Here is a 17,075-nt window from a genome sequence, read left to right on the forward strand (position 1 = left end):
GAGTTTCAACCTTGCTGACAGTGATGGGTCCAAAGGCATACAGATTGCTGTGTGGGCTATTGTCTCCAACTGTGACTAGAACTGCAATGTATGCCTCAGTTCCTGCAGCAATGCAGGAACATTTTTCTCTTATCCCATCGATTATAGCACAATCATGTCAGTTTCATCAGCGACATCAGACAAGAGGAGAGTCAGTAGCACAATTTGTGGCTGCTCTATAGAAGTTGTCAGAGCACTGTCAGTTTGGGCAAACATTAAGTGATGCCCTGGGTGATCAATTTGTCTCTGGGTTACACAACGATCAGATCCAGAACAGGTTAGATATACACCTGTAATGGATGGTCTAAACAACACTCAGTCCTGCCTTGAGTGCAGAGGACTGGACTAGATGTCCTATTGAGGGTCATTCCAATCCTGCAATAAAGGGTGGAATTTGGGAATGAATAATGTGGAAAAAGATAAGAGGACTAGTGACTCTGATGAAGACCTAAACACTAAACATACTGGAAGCTGGAGTCAGAGATGGCATCTAAGTCACACAAGATCAAGGGAGTTCCCACAAGAATGGAGCTTGATACTGGAGCTGCTGTCTCACTGATTTCTGCATCTACCTCTCACCAGACTTGTCACAAGTTTCTGTGGAAGAAACAGCCACTCTTTTGAAGACTCATACCAGAGAAAAATTAATTCCAAAAGGAATAATCCAGGTGAAATATCAACTCAATTGACAGTCATTTTAACCTTGTATGTAATTGAGGGAAAGTAGCCACCCATGTTTGTCAAATTTTGGATTGAGAAGCCCAAAGTGAATAGGGGAGAGATCAAGCTGCTCAAGAAAAAAACCGCACTTTTTTCAAGGAATACTGGAAAGACACTCCACGGTTTTTGAGAAAGAACTTAGACAGGTGAGCAACATATGTAGCTCACTGTTAAGTCTGACAGCCAGCCAAAATATTGCCAGCCCAGTGTTGTGCCTTATGCTCTGAAGCCTCTTGTAGAAGCTGATTTGGCCTGTTTTATGAACACTGGACTCTTGTCACCAGTTTCATTTCCTCATCGTAATAGTGATCAAGAAGGATGGCTCTGTCTGAATTTGTGGTGATTTCAAAGTGACATTGAATCCAGCTTTATGTACAGACAAGTATACACTATCTTGTATTGAAAATTTGTTTGCTACTCTTAGTGCAGAACAGTCTTTCAGTAAATTGGACTTGTTTAATGCATACCTTTGAATGGAATTTGAACCAGCATCTTACAAATATCTCACAAGCAACATACAAAAAGGCTTGTTTTGTTACAACAGGTTGCCTTTTGGTATTACATTAGCACCTGCCCTGTTCCAGAAAACCATGGATGAGATTCTGAAGGGACCGTAAACAAAGTATGATTTTTCAAATCTTCAGTTGACTACCTTGGACAATTAATTGGTGCCCTGGGCTTAATTAAGTAAATGGCTCCACCAGAGAACATGTCACAGTTACATTCATTATTTTCAGAATTCAGAAGTTTCATACCTGTCTGTATGGTAGACATTTTACCTTGCTGACAGATTATCACCCATGACTTTCATTTTTTTGTACCAAAAAATGGAATTCCATCATTTGTGGGCATTGCTACTTTCAACTCACTCCTGTGCCATTCAATTCCATAAAGAGACTTGGCACAGCAAGGCTCATATACTGTCACACCTTCCATGTCCAAGCTTCCATCAACCCAAAGGAACTTCAGATGAACTGTTCTCTCTCAATTTGATGGATAGAATACCCATAACTAGCACAAACATAAAAAAAGATGATGTCCTAATGATGATGGGCTTTCTCTCGTGAAGGAAATGGTACTACAAGATACAGTGTTGATCGTAAGACTCCCCAGTTTACACAGTTCATCTCATGTAAACATGTATTATCTGTGAATCACAGTTGGATCTTATGGGGAATGCGAGTAATCATTCCAAAATCACTACAATCTCAGGTTTTGGAAGCTCTTCATGAAAGTCATTTTGGCACTCTACGGATGAAGACCATAGCCCTGAGTCATGTCTGGTGGCCAGGGATCAACAGAGATATTGAGAGGAAGGTGAAGTCCTGTACTACGTGTCATTAAATTTAGCATGATCCTGGCCCAGCTCATCTACACCCTTGGTCATGGCCTCAGAGTCCTTGAACATGTATTCACATGGACTTTGATGGACCAGTAGAAGGTTATATGTTTCTTTCATAGTCAGTGCCCATTTGAAATGGCCAGAACTTTTCAGAATGACTTCTACGACAGCTACCAAGACCTCTGGACATCTTCATACCTTATTTAGCTAATTCGGCTTACCACTACAGTTGATGAATGACAATTGATCTCGATTCTGTTCTGAAGAATTTCAGAGGTTCCAGGCTTCAAATGGGATTCAGCACATAGATTCTGCTCCTTACCATCCTGCTACAAAAGGATTAGCTGAACAGTTTGTACAGACACTTAAACATGCCTTAAGAGATAAGTCTCTTTTGAACCATAAAAAGAAATTGGACAATTTCTTGCTCTTCATGCTACAGGAACACACCAGATGTTACTATCCAGAAGTCACCTGCAACTCTTCTCTTGAACCAATCTTTGCATACCTGCTGGGATCTGCTATGTCCTGATGCTGCCACACATGTAGCCAATTCTGAAGCTATGCAAGTTGATCAACGGCATCAGATTCATCATTGTTCTTTTCAAGTAGGAGACTTAGTATGGACTTGCGACTATGGTTGTGGAATGAAATGGTACCTGGAGAACATGTGAAATGCATGGGAGCTATTTTGTTCAGGGTAAAACTATCCAATAGTGTTTTATGGAAATGGCATTTAGAACAGTTACAGTCTCAATAGAACCGCAGACTGGAGATGTTCCAATAGAACATTCTATTCCTCCCATCTAACCTCCTCCTAATTTTGATTACCTTGTAGAAGAAACTTTGGTACCAGATCCAGTTTATTCGAGATCATATCCAGTTGATTCCTTTCCACTGACTGTTCCTGTTTTTCAGGACACCGTCACACCATCATCACCACATTATCCCAAGAGAGTGTGAAAACCAGTTGTGTCCCTGAACTTATAAATTGTTCAGTCAGCTATTCAGTTCTGCTATTATAGGGCCGAATAATCCCTTGCAATTTAAGAGTCTGTGGAAGTCCACCTGCAACTTTTAGTTAAGTAATATAGTGCTTTATGCTAGCCATATAAATGATAATGTATATATGTTTGCAAAGTTTTTTTTTAAGGAGGGTGGAAGAATGGGATGTCCTGTCCCTTTAAATGTTTGAGCACTCCCTCCTCCCCAGTGCAAAGCCTCATTTTCATGTTAGTCTGTTGCCAGAACAATAAACTCTCCACAGCAGACAGCTGTGTTTCTATCATCTCCCTCTATGTCTATGTATCTCCTTCTCTGATGGGTCCAAATAAAACAATTTTCATTACAAAGATGAGAAACGGTTATTTAAAACATTGTTTTTCATGAGGGTGTATAATTTATGAATATTGTAAATACTTAAGTTGTGATTCTGCAAACACATAGACTCTTATTCTCAGTGATTCATTTAGTAGTCATTGAATTATTTTCTTTTTCTTCCACTGTTTTCCATATATCAATCCTTAAGAAAGTGAATGTTATATTCTTCACGGCCTTATAGAAATAGCATTTTTCAACTGGAAAAACTACTAGCTATTGATATAAACAGCTTGCTTGATCAAATTAGACTACAGAGAGACATTTAATTCGAAATCTGCTTATTCAAATTAATAGCATGCATTTATACTTTTAAGAACAGCATTCACACTATTTCATCACTTGTGAAAAGTGACATGTGAAAAGATGCTTGCTTGTCTGGTAAGGAAACAGAGCAGCCAGGTAAAAAGCTGAGCTGGCAATCCAATCAGTTAAACAACTGGGTCAGCAATCCAGTCATGTAAACAACTGAGTTAGCAAACTAATGGTAGTGCTAAGCAGAAAAAGTGTTTATGCAATATATAATGAATAACTTTGTAATAGTGTACTTAAAATGAGCACCTGAATATGGTGTCGCACTTGCATTTAACCCTATACTGTGCCCTATTTCAGTGGACTGATCACTCACTGAAGCAGCAAATAAACAACATACTTCTTCAGCTCAAGAATATATCTATGAACCTGTGGCATTCTGGGTGGTGGGAACAAGGCACGCATTCTAGCACAATGTACTACTTGATCTGCTCTTTGCTCTCTGCAGCTGTTCCTTGGTTACTGCGTCTGTTTAGGCTATTTCCAAGGCATACAATGTTCCTGCATTCCAGCAATTTTTACTAGTTATCTTGTCGTAGTTTTCAGCTTCTGTGTTTGGCTCCTAGTCTGGTATTTGTCAGCTGCCACAAGCACCATGTGGAAAGCTGCTTCCTCCTGTGATTTTTTATATGGTGTTTTTGTCATTAATTAAAAAAAACACACATTTTTTATTTACTGTATCAGTACCATAGACTGGGGAAATTTGTGCCTCCCCAAACAGCTAGATGTGGCCCCACTCATGCTCCGCCCCCAGGCTCTCCCTTGCGTCTGACTCTGCACCCTGAGGGGTGGCCCCGGCTTGGGCTGAGGCCACACCGCCTGCCCTCCCAGCGCTCCAAGGCTGCAGCCACATGCCGCTGGCCTTCCCAGCACTCTGGGGCTGGAGGGGCTAGCGGCCATGGAGTCGGGGGGCCTCTGGGCTCTGGCAAGGGGTGCGTGCAGAAGGGGCGGGGCCTCAGGCGGAAAGAGTTCACCTACCGCCCATGGCAAGAATCGAGTGTCTCCTGGTTTGTTTATGTAATACATGGCTGTTATGTAGTGTGTGAGGTTTTGAACTATTGAGTTTTGGAGAACAGTGTAGTGGTACTAGGATTTTAATGAAATAATTAAAATACAGACCCAGTTAATCAAATGAGCTAAGCAGTCTGCTAAAAGTAGAAGTTGATCCTTGTCTTTGTTTTAATGAAGTATAACTCTTAGAATATTTCTTTATAGCTTCCCACTTTTCTGTTCCACCTTACAATTTACCTTAGACTCCATTTACTTAGCTTATTCCCCTTCCTACACTAAATACAGTGTCAATATTTTTCTGACACAGGATCAGAAATGATTCTTAAGTCATGGCACTTAGCAGCTTTGGAATAACACTACTATCCCAAATTAATCTTGTACTCATTAAACTTGGGGAGGGGTAGTGTCTATCTAGGAAAACAGTAACACTCTCTCTCTCTCTCTCTAATGGAATGTTGGATAATTCTAACATAGAATTGTGTAATCTGAATTCTATAAAAAAGCTATCTCACATAATGTTTTTCTTACAGTCTGTAACTCACATGATTGGTCTTAGTTGAGAACTAGTCATATAGTTTAAGGTCAGAAGGGGCAACTAGATCATCTAGTCTGCCCTCCTATATATTACAGGCCACCAACACCACTCAGCACCCACACACTAACCCCAACAAAGGAAATTAGTCCCAAGTGAATGAGATCTGCAGGAGACTAGACTATTATATGCCACAGACAGGGAATGCAAAGGACCAGGTGCACTAGTTTCAATGTTGCAAATAACTTGAGCTCATTTTGCATGTGTAGAGCTAGACTGTCTCTTTTCTCTCTTAGCTGTAGGCTTCAGGTTTAGCTTAGCTGAGGGTCTGAGTCTTTCACTTCTCCTTCTCTGGAGGGCAGGTCCAGGGAAGAGAGCAGATAGATACAACTTCATTGTTGTGAGAGAGTCCAACCTTTGTGTCTGTACGATTAGAGTCTTTTATAGGGTTTAGTGCCCCCTTCTCTTGGCCTCAATGACTATCCTTATCCAATAGGATTTCTAGCATGTTGGCTATGTGGATCAATAATTTGGTGACTCAGGTCACTGTAGAAGATTCCAGTCTGAAGTGGACATTTTCTTCCAAATTCCATTGGTGACCACAGGCATATATCCTCTTCATAAGTAGTACATGTGAGAGGCCCATGCAAGAAGGAGTTGGCAATAGATTTCCATCTAATGGAATAAGGACCATTCTCACTTTGCTAAGTATAATTAAAGGTTCGTCACCAATTACAGTTTCACACATTTCCACTCATTCCTTGTAATAGTTGGTAAGTATGTCAAGCCCAGGATGGAGCATAACCTACTCCAGTGCCTTCTCACCTCAAGTCAAAGCTGCTTTAGCATTCCTCATGAATACTACACTTCAGTTAGCATTTGACCAAATAAAAGTTATTCAGGTCCAAACTCAAATCTGGCCCTTGTTTCCTACAGCAGGTAGGAACACAACATATGACAGTCTGATGGCTGTAAGCTACATGATGCTCACATGTAATTTCATGTCATCTAGGGATCAAATTCCTTTAATTTTTAAGGTGTTGCAAATGAGCTCCCCAACCTGTCCATGATTAGTGTGTATGTCAGGGAGGGAACTGAAAAGGGAACCCTTTTTCACGTGCTTCTGTGTTCAAGACACCAAGCCAAGACCTTCCTCTCTATCAAATGTCTTATTGAATAACATACTGATTATGTTGAGCAGAGTTGAAGGAGCTGCAGGTGAAGTCTGGCAAGCAGCTTGTGTGTCATGCATGCAAACTGACCTCTTATATAACAGTACAAGATACATCTGGAGAATGAGTGCATGTAGCAACTGGAACCTGCCCTCAGGCAGTTATGCTTTTTCTGTTATGGAGTTGATCAATGCACCCAGGAACTCTTTCTCGTTTACAGAGGATGAGCGATGATTTTTCCTAGTTCATTATGAGGTGTATCTAGAAAGAGTACATTCCAGGCTTGCTGTTTCCTCACTCTGTATTTTGCCTCTGATCAGCCAGACATCCAACCAGAGGTACATTGAGTGCCCTGTCTTCTCAGGAGAGCTACTAACACCACTAGGCATTTTGTGAAGACTCTTGGTGGACAGTCCAAATGGAAATACATTGTACTGGTAATGATTTGGTTTCACCATGAATCTCAAGTATTTCCTGTGGGCTGGATGGATGGCTATATGAAAGCATGCATCTTGCAAGTAGAGAGTTGTGAACATAAAGGGCTGGAATGATGGAGGCAAGTATTACCATCCTGAATCTGAGGTTCACATATGTGTTTGTTCAGTCTCTTCACTCTAGAATAGCACAAAGAACCCCTTTTTTCTTCAGGTTAAGGAAATATCAGGAGTAGAAGCCTCTTCTGTTGCTTCTAGATGGAGAAACGAGCCCATTTTTTTGTAATAGGCTCTCATGAAAAGACCCCTGAAGAGGAATGGGATGGGGAGGGTGTGGAAATGAAGGGCATAGCTGTGTTCTACACACATTTGTCCAAGGTGATATCAAACTAAGCCTGATGGAATGAGCAAGGCGGCTCCCAAAGATGGGTATTGGCTCCTGATGAATTCTGATGTGTCTCTTGACATTCCTGTCAAATTTACTACCTGGTAGATGGAGTGGTATGGGCAATGGAGGAGGGGGGTGATGAGTGCCTTTGGTATTGCAATCATTTTCACAGCAGGTACTCTACAGTTGTCTACTCTGAGAATAGAAAAGAGCTTGCTGCCTCTGTTTGGGCTGATATTTATAGGGCAGCTTTCAGTAGGTAGTCGGTGTATAAATCTCTCGTGAATTAAGCTCTCCACACGCTTGGCAGTTTGGTAGGATTTTGGTGTTTAAACAAAAGTGTAACTGCATGCCAGATGATTTTTATCAAATTTCTCCAGCACAATTTAAAGGTATATTATTGGTGTAAGATTTTTTTTTACAGGATGAATCATAGTTTAGCAATACGGCATTCAATGTTGTGATAAATTTTGGAAACTGCCACTACTTACCATCACAAACAGGCTGTAAACCAGACCAAGAACCATTAAGCAAGCATGTTCGTTCTGCAGATCCTCTCAGCTGATAACCCATTTCACAGGAGAAACGTAGTAGACTTTTTATTTTGAATTCATCCCCGAGTCTCAACCCATGAGGTGGTACACCTGGATCATCACAATATCCAGGACTATTTCCTGTAAAACATAATGCAGTAGAATTACTGGCCAGTTATATTTCACTGTACATATAGTAAGAGTTACACTAGCAGCTAGATTTGTTTCTGTTTTAATTAATCAGTTTGCTTCTAGTCTGGGAGATTGAAAGAAAAAAGGTAACTTCTCTATCTACATCTGAATCCGATAAGACTTAATTAAAACTCACAAAGTGATAAAAAATGAGTGATAGAAGACAAATATTAATATTGAAAACATTCTATCTTGTTGATCAATTATTTCTTTAGCATGTATAACTTTTTATATTTGCTCAGTTTTATTGTTCTACGTTTTGGCTGCTATTAATTTATAACAATAAAAGTAAGATAACAGCAGAATTGGAGAGAGGTTTGGTTACATATGTAGTGGAGAATAGCTGAGATATATATATAGCCCCATTTATATATCCACTAGTGACTAGACTGTGCCTAACCCTATGTAGACAAGGAAGGGAATGGACACATGGAGCCTTCCCCACCTCACTTTGCACTCCTGTGCAGGGGCCAGTCACAATTCCAATGGAGAGAGAAGGCAGTGCACTTACGCTAGACTTCAAAGAGGGTGGTGTATGGTGATGGCTGTACTGCATCAGCCAACCAGTTTGTCAAACATGAAGAGACGCACACACCCTTTCAAAGAATAGCAAAGCTGCCATGACCGCATGTTCTCTCCAGGAGCCCCAAGAAGGAATACTGTTGGAGGAGCCAGAATACCCCTGAGCATTTCACTTTTTGTAACCTCTGAATCAACCCTTCAGTGTAGGCCAAGTCTGAAAGCCACAATCTGGTCCAACATAAACAATAAAAGGAAACACGACAAGAGTTACAACAGTCATGCTTAAGTTACACTGTGTCTGTGTTGTGAGAAACAAGTTTGATGGCCAAGTGTCATTAAGCACCCAAAAATGCAGGAGACAGTATCTCAGTCTTTACTGAAAAGTTCTTTCAAAATTAGCAGGAAATGATAAATTTGCTAGATTTTTTACAATACATTTTGGAATTTAAATTTATATCCCTCCTATAAAAATCAATGGGATGGTTCACAGAAACTTTTAGCAAGATTATCATTTTCTACAAAATTGCATGTGTGTCTATATATATATATAAAAAAAATATTATCTTTTATCTTAATATATATATTAAAAGTAGCGTCTTTATAATACAATTGAACATCTATTGAATCCTTTTGGTTTCATCTGTATTATTTTCTATAACATTCATTGTTCCATCATGGAACCTGTTCACACACTGGGTGAAATCATCATTTGACTTAAGTCAGTGACAAAACTCCCACTGGCATTATTTGGCCCAGGATTTCATGCGCTGACTTTAAGGCTTGCTGAGGGCATGGAGACATACCATGAGCTATGTGGTATGTGGAAAATAGACATCCAAAACAAGGACCTGATCCACTGAGATGCTAGGCACCCTCAATTCCCACTGAACTGAATGGAAGCTAAGGGTCTGTTGAATATCTTGCTGGATCAGACTCCAATTATGTGTTATGTATATGTCATATATGTTACAGAAAAAATAAAACAAAACAAAAAGCATACCTGACTTAGAAACATATTACAGGGCTTCAAGAATTCTACTCGGACTGTTTTTCACATCCCTCCAATAATAAAATGAATCAGATGTCTTAGTTGTTATGGGCCCAATCCTGCTTTCATTAAAGTGATGAGTGTAAATCCCATATACTGCTTATTAATATAGACGGCTTCTGGTACAACTAAGAATACATACACTGTCTATGTATTTTTTATTATGTTTTTAAATCAAGCCACTACAGATACATTTTCTCCTTCTTCTCCAAATATGGAATTCTCTCACCAAAAACTTCCCTGGCTCAAGTATTAAGATAGGAAACACAATTCTATCTCCATAACAATTTTTTAATTAGACTAATTTGTTTTTTAAATCAGATTTGATTATCATAAGGCCCTTCTGGCCTTAGAATCTATGAATCCATAAAATATATTATGATTTTGAGGTCCCGTATTGCAAGGCCCTGAAGGTATAGAAACTGAAACTTCCTACCAATGTAATCAGAATGTAACCTTCTCACCGCAAGTTTGGCCTCTTTACATCAGGTAAAATGACCCAAACAGCATAGCGGGGCTATAAAAGACCCACTTCTGGCTGAGACAAAATCCCACAGCATAGACGCTGGAAGGGAAGAGGGTATGTAATCGTAGGTGGTTTACCATTTAGTATCCTTGCTGTTATGGTTTTGTGTCAGATATGTTGTGTGTGTGGTAGCCTTAATGTTCACAAAAAATGGTGTATAAATAAAAATGAGCATAGGTGTAAATAGAAAGCAGAACTGTGCAAGTGTGTAAATACTATTTTGTTATGTCATTTTATGTAGCATCTTACTGAACATACTACAAAGAAGAAGGCTACCTACATAGTGACAAACTGACTGAGGGCAAACGTATCAGCATGTTTGAATAAAGAGCTGCAACTGAAATGAGTCCATGCTCAAGGAAACAAAATAAAGCTGGAACAAAAAATGTATTTGTCTGGAGTTAAAAAAAATGCTACTTGGGTACAGTTTTAATCATTTTAATTACAAGGTCACATTCACATGATGGTACATACAACTACCTGAACAGTGAGGGAGAGTTCCACTCCAGTGGCTATCTTCTTGGCACACTCTAGTAGAATTTCCTATGAGAGTTCGACTTGCTGTGCAAGAATAGTGAACTATAGATCCATATGTGAATTTATCTCCTGAAAGAACTGCATTGGCAGGAACTCCAGGATGTCCACAAGAAATGGCTACAAAGAGGAAAGAAAAACATTAATATCATATGGCTGTTCATTTTCAGATCACAAACATCTGTGACAGACTTCTAAATATGAAGTCAGCTCTACACAAAATAAACATAGTTGGGTTGTGGCTGTGGTTGATTTATTTGTCTTTGATAAGGTTAAGGTCAAGAACTACACTCTAAACTCATTTCTTTGACTTAGCTTTCCCACAGTAATTTCTGCCACATCCAAGCCCCCACCTACCCTCATTAAATCTTATGAACTGGATACACTGCATCTGCCACAGACAGGAAAACAAGTCAGTGAGATTTTTAATCTTTACTTCTATTTTTAAATACATGGGAGGTGATCAGATACTACAATGATGGGGAGAATCTTAATAAATAAGTAGAAGATAGACAAAAAGTACAAAAATATGAATAATTATGCCTGAAATTTTATCAGAGAAATTCATAGAAGGCAGTGAATGATAGGAAAATATATTTATGATCATTTTGGTGAATTATGAATTGCACATATTTACTTTTTATTTTGGGTTTTGAAAAAAAAAATCATACAGGCAAAGTTTTGTTTGTTCAAATGTTCCTTAAAAAAAAGGCAAGAGTTGAGATTTGTTTAATCAGGAAACAAAATTCATTTCATTATTAAAGGAAATTCATAGCTAGATTTTTTTTTTAAAACAGTTAAGTCTTCCAATCAGGGAAAAGAAATGAAGGGAAATTCTACATCATTTAAGTAAACAGTCACAAAATTCAAATGTTTTATATATATATATATATATTTTATTTAATCAAAAAATGTTGAATCATGAGCAAAGTTCTAACAACTCTGGAGAACCTGGGAAAGAAAGAAAGGCTACTTTCATCGAACAGCATGTAATGGCCATGATATAAAGGAAAATTGAAATATAATTTTTAAAAAGTCATTTACAAGTACTGTTTTACACTGAAAGTAATACTCTCTTTCCATTTTTACTGCTAAATTGAGAATTTTTAACAAAAAAGTTTCTATATTGGGTTAGATGTTTATGACCCTATCCAAGCACTTTTTAAAAAAAAGTTTTATACTTGGAGTAAGAGAGTGGAACAATGTATGATCCCTTTGAGGAATTAAACTCTCTCATCATGTTTGGAAATCTGCTTAAGAATTCAAATATCAAAGAGCCAAATCTTATAGTCCCCAATGAAAAACTCTCATTCAATTGAGAACAGAATGTGAGATTTGTCCTATAGACAGCTCAAAAGGATTTGTGTATCTCAGGAAAATAAAATGGGTAGATCTGAATTATAGTGCAACAGAGACAGTAAACAGTGCCAATTTCTGCTCTCCATTGCACAGAGAACAAAATTTGTCCTGGTCTGTGGAATTTCCCTGGTGTCATATTTTTCGTAGCTGACGGGGGAATCATAGACAGTGAGAGGTGGGGTAGGGCCACAAAGGTCTGTATATAATTTTCATTATGTTGTGCATAAAAGTGCGAATGTGTGCTTGGGTGTATAAAGTATTCTTGCCAGTGGTTTACTTTTAAACACTGTCTAAACATACAGTATCTATACTTTTCTTTAATATTGGTAATCTCAATGAACCTGATTTTCAGAATTACTGAGCACCTTCAGCTTGTATCTACTTCCATTGGAAATATGAGTGCTCTGTACTTCTGAAAATCAAGCCCAGAGTGCCTCACTTGCCACATATTGGTTATGGAAGGAAGTAGAATGAGAAAGAAAGAAAGAAAGAAAACAAAATCACAGGTTTTACAGGACAAGACTGCTAATCTGGTTCAATCTGATTAACTGAACTGGTTGGTATATAGGTGTGCACTAGTACAATAAAACAGAAAGTAAACCATGGAATATATCATCAGTGAAAACAATACAACCATTTAGTGAGCATGGAAATTAAAATATTTTTGTGAACTGTTCATATTCCCCTAACTGTCATACTAATTCAGAAACCTGATGTCAGAAAGTGAATGGGGACCAATCAAAAGGAAAATGAAAGCTAGTTAAATTGTTCATTTCTACAGATGTGAAAGTCACTAAGATGACCATAAAAACCAGTAGAACTCACCAGAAATCTTTCTGAAAATAAATAAATGAAGTGGTGTTATTGGAACCTCCCTCCTAAACAAATTATCCTGTGCAAAGCTGCCCCTTCATCTCCTTCCACACGTGCACTAGCAGATAATAAAGACTAGGATGATTCTTCATTAAAAAAAAACTAGCACTCTGATGACCACGAATGGTTTTAGATTATTAACCAAAATAACATGTAATACAAATATAATAATTTCAAATTTTCCCTGGGTATTTCTGGATATCAAAAGGACAACAAAAGGCAAAACTGTCTTTTTTAAATTGACTGACAGCATTTAAAATTATAGCTCCATTTGATCTAAAATACATTTAAATTTTACAAGTAAGGGTTGTGAGCCATCTTAGTTTTAGTGGAGTCTCAATAAATGAGACAGTTCAGTTCAAGAAAAGTTCCCAGATACATGTGGTGAGGCATTAGCTGATGTTTCTGCCCTTTCTGACAGAGGAGCATGTCAATTCAATTTAATGAATACTTACGCAAACATTTGGGTAGTGACCTATCCCACAAGCCATTAGCCTTACAAGTCAAAGCAGATGAGCCCAAGATGTAAAATCCCTTCTTACAATGGTACACCACACTGATTCCATACTTGAAACTTTCAGGGTAATTCTGCTGCCCATGACGAATAGCATTTTCCACAAAGCCTGGATCAGAACAGTTCACCACTACAAGACAAACGTGTTTGTCACCAACTTTGTAAACACAATATCATGAATACATGAAAACAGATCAAGAGAGAATACTCCACATTTCTTCACTCATGGCTCATGAGCAGGACCTGTGGTTATGGACCTCTGATTTTGGCTTGATTTTAGGACTCCTTACATATTAGGGTTTTTTTCGAAGTGTCGAGCCCTTTTTGATGTAGAGATACCATCCAAAGAGTAAGCATTCTTTTCCTAAAAAAAACCTAGCCTCTATAAGAGTCTGTCAGGGCTGGCCTTTCAGACCCGTGAAGAATGTGTGTGCCCTGACAAATTTTTGGACTCCCCTGACTAATTTGCAGCTCTGGTGATCATATGGAGCTCTAAGGCTGCAGCAAGTTCCTTCCTGATTTTTGTCCTGTAGCTGCGCTATAAGCATTGCTTCTGGCCGCAAGAGGAGCATCTCAATGAAGGAGCTAACTTTGTTGTAACCCTTGGAGAACTGAGAATGAAAACAATTTCCAAATGTTGGCAACTCTGCATTGACCTAGTACAAACTGCTGGGCTCCAATTCTCCTATCAGGTCTTTAAAAAGCTGGTGGTGGCCTAAGGGTTCCCCATATCTGCCCCTTCCACCAGTGAGGTTCCAGGTTCTAGCTGCACAGCTATTCAAAACACTGTTGTTTCTCTAGCCACAAGTACAGGTTCTTAGCCTGTAAATCACCTATAATTCATCTGTGAGGTCTGCAGCGCAATCTTGATTGATGTAGAACTGAGACAAAGCAAGGCCATTTTCACAGCGACTTGTGCCTCTACAGTAGCTCTGTGCCCCCTAAAGCTCTGTGAAGGTTCCCCAGTGGCACGGTTCTTATGGAATACAATGCATATAAATTATGGGTGTTACTACACTATGTATGGAAGGATGCAGCAGATGCCCCCACCATACGGGGTCAGGTCTGCTTACTAGTGTGGTGGAGAGAGATCAAAAGCGACTCCTTCAACCCATTCCACTGGAGTGACAAGTGCTGCTGTAGATACAAACTCTGCACATTCTTCTGCTCCTTTACAACAAAGATTGTTATAGTGCTTATCTACTGTGCATGGGACCATGAGGTGTAAATGCTCCTTGCTTCCTCTCCTCACTTAAGCACCTGGCACAGGGCTGGGCACAATCTGGCCCTGAGTATGTTGTTTTAATATTAAATCAATGAAACCTAACTATTTCTAAAACCCACACTTCAATTTAAACAGCCCAGAACCTTTTTCTCATTTTGACTTTCCTGTAATGTGCACACAAACAGCCTATAATAATAAAAAAGAAAATACATTTCTCACTATCAATACATAGAAGGAAAAATATGATTATTGGGAAATGCAGCACTTTATGTGGGAGACGTCTCTCTTTTTAAAATGTATATCCCCAATCCTTACTCTTTGAGCTAATCCTCCTTTTATATATATAGCAGAGGCTCTTTTCCATTGGTAGAAGCAAGATCGTGATGCTGAGACTGAAATAGTTTTACTTTGTGTAATGCTGTTTCAGTACTACCCAAGGACTCTGTCTTCTGGGACTCCCCGAATGGCGGGACTCTACTGGCTTATAGAGCAGCTTTCCACTGATGGAGTGGTACAAAGCTGCCCCATTGTGCTGGGGCACCAGGGCAATAATTCACAATGATTTACCAAGGTGGTAATAAAGTAGGAAAAATCTCTGTACTGCATGCCCAACACACAATACAAACGTCATTACAAAGCACATACAATGAAAAAGAAAACAAAAATATTACATTTTGATGATTTTTTCCTCCCTTAAGGTCACAAAATAAAACATTTGGCACATTATTAAGTTTGACCAAAAACGTAGACTAATTACCAAAAGCAGTGCTATTTTGACGAAATTATCAATTGCAGACTTGCCTATAGCAGTAATTTATAAATATACAAAATAGGTAAGTAAATAAATAAATACATCAGAACATCCTCTGTCCCCAAGCCGACTTAACATTTAGTGGTTAAGAACCCCTCAAAACAAGATTTTGAATAAAACATAATAAAGTTAGGAAACTAGCATAGCGACCTTTATAGCCAATATTTTGCAAACTGCACCCAAGTTAAAGGAAAATATTCTTGACAACTCCTGCGAAAATCAGATTGAAACCAAACATAAAATGTGTTACTTTTCTGGTTATGATTATGTGAACCTTTATAAAAGAGGATCTGTAGAATTTATGGTGCTCTTTTGTTGCTAAAAACAGGTCTGTGCAGATTAATGTTTATTTTTAAATAAAATAAAATATGTTTATTTTTTAAAAAAATAAACATAACACAAATGAAGATTTATTTTTATTGTATGTTTTAAATATCAACTATTATATATGTACATATTTTGGAAGAGTCATCTTCTTGGACCAAGGATTGTCATTTTCTATGTTTGTACAGTACCAAGCCCAATACAGCTCCGACCTAGCTGGCAGCTAGGTGCTACTACAATATAAATGATAAATAAATAAAATAACAATAATAGTAATAGTCACTGCTTTATAAAAACATTTCAAGCAGAATTTTACACTTTGCTAAACTTTTATTTGGTATGGAAAATAAGGACCTGATCTTGGAATAATTTCAGTACATGACTACCTTTGCTGCCATGAGGAGTCTCATTTAACTAGTAAAACTCGTAACATAGACTACTCATGGGTGAAATTATTTGAATGCTGAAGTATCTGCAGGATTGAGTCCTAATTTAGTTCGATCACAGCTATGAACACTTGAAGAAGCAGCACTTCTAAGAAAAAGTGCTGTTTGTGGTACATGTGTTTTCATCAATCTCACTGGCTGAAGTGAAACAGAAAAGATTCCCCTTGTTGATCCAATAGGATTATCTTGCGTTCTAATCCTGAGAACACTTATGTATGTACTTTAACTCTGTGAGCAGGCCTGTTAACTCCCTCATTTTTATCCTATTGTAGGATAGGTTATCCCTTATGTATGTGCTAACAATAGGAACCTCATTATATACCAGTATGCATGTTGTAAAAAGAATATACTATGTATTGGTGAAAGGTTGCAATGGTGAATCAGTTGCAGATAAACATCCTGATCTTATTTTGCAGAAATATATCACTTTACAGTTATGGAGTAGATTAATATTTCTATCAGCATTTTACAGATTGGAGAATTTAGGTTCAAGGTAATTAGAAGAATAATTTCACACAATAGCACAGTAAATCAGTGTCAGCCCCAGGTTTATAATCCAGGTAACATGATTGCCCATCTTACTCCTAATACTCTAACCTCCAGAAGAATTGTTTACCCTGTCTATCGCTCTCCTCCTCTTTACTGAAAGGGGTTTCACCATTATCCATAATCAACCAAAGAATGAGAAAAAATATTGAAACATTTTGAAAATTGCTCCAATTTCTTGAAAGATTTGTGAGCTGACAAAGGCAAATTTTGTCTCAAAACTCTTCCATGACTAACAGTTTGTTCAACTCTTGTACCGGATCCATTGCTGCAGTAACCATTTGTCATAACTACA

General features: G+C 38.3%; 1 protein-coding gene across 2 annotated transcripts in view; it reads right to left on the reverse strand.

Moving 5' to 3' along the window:
• CSMD1 (CUB and Sushi multiple domains 1) overlaps nt 1–17,075 on the reverse strand; it is a 1,991,107-nt gene that overhangs the window by 55,096 nt on the left and 1,918,936 nt on the right. For both annotated transcript variants that reach the window (XM_048845330.2, XM_048845329.2), the window contains exons 55-57: nt 13,370–13,558; nt 10,629–10,802; nt 7,819–8,001 (exon numbers count right to left, since the gene is read on the reverse strand). In XM_048845330.2, coding sequence (XP_048701287.2) covers nt 7,819–8,001; nt 10,629–10,802; nt 13,370–13,558 — 546 coding nt within the window. The remainder of the gene's footprint in view (nt 1–7,818; nt 8,002–10,628; nt 10,803–13,369; nt 13,559–17,075) is intronic.

This window comes from Caretta caretta, chromosome 3, assembly GCF_965140235.1.
Source record: "Caretta caretta isolate rCarCar2 chromosome 3, rCarCar1.hap1, whole genome shotgun sequence".
In the NCBI taxonomy this organism is placed as follows: domain Eukaryota; kingdom Metazoa; phylum Chordata; order Testudines; family Cheloniidae; genus Caretta; species Caretta caretta.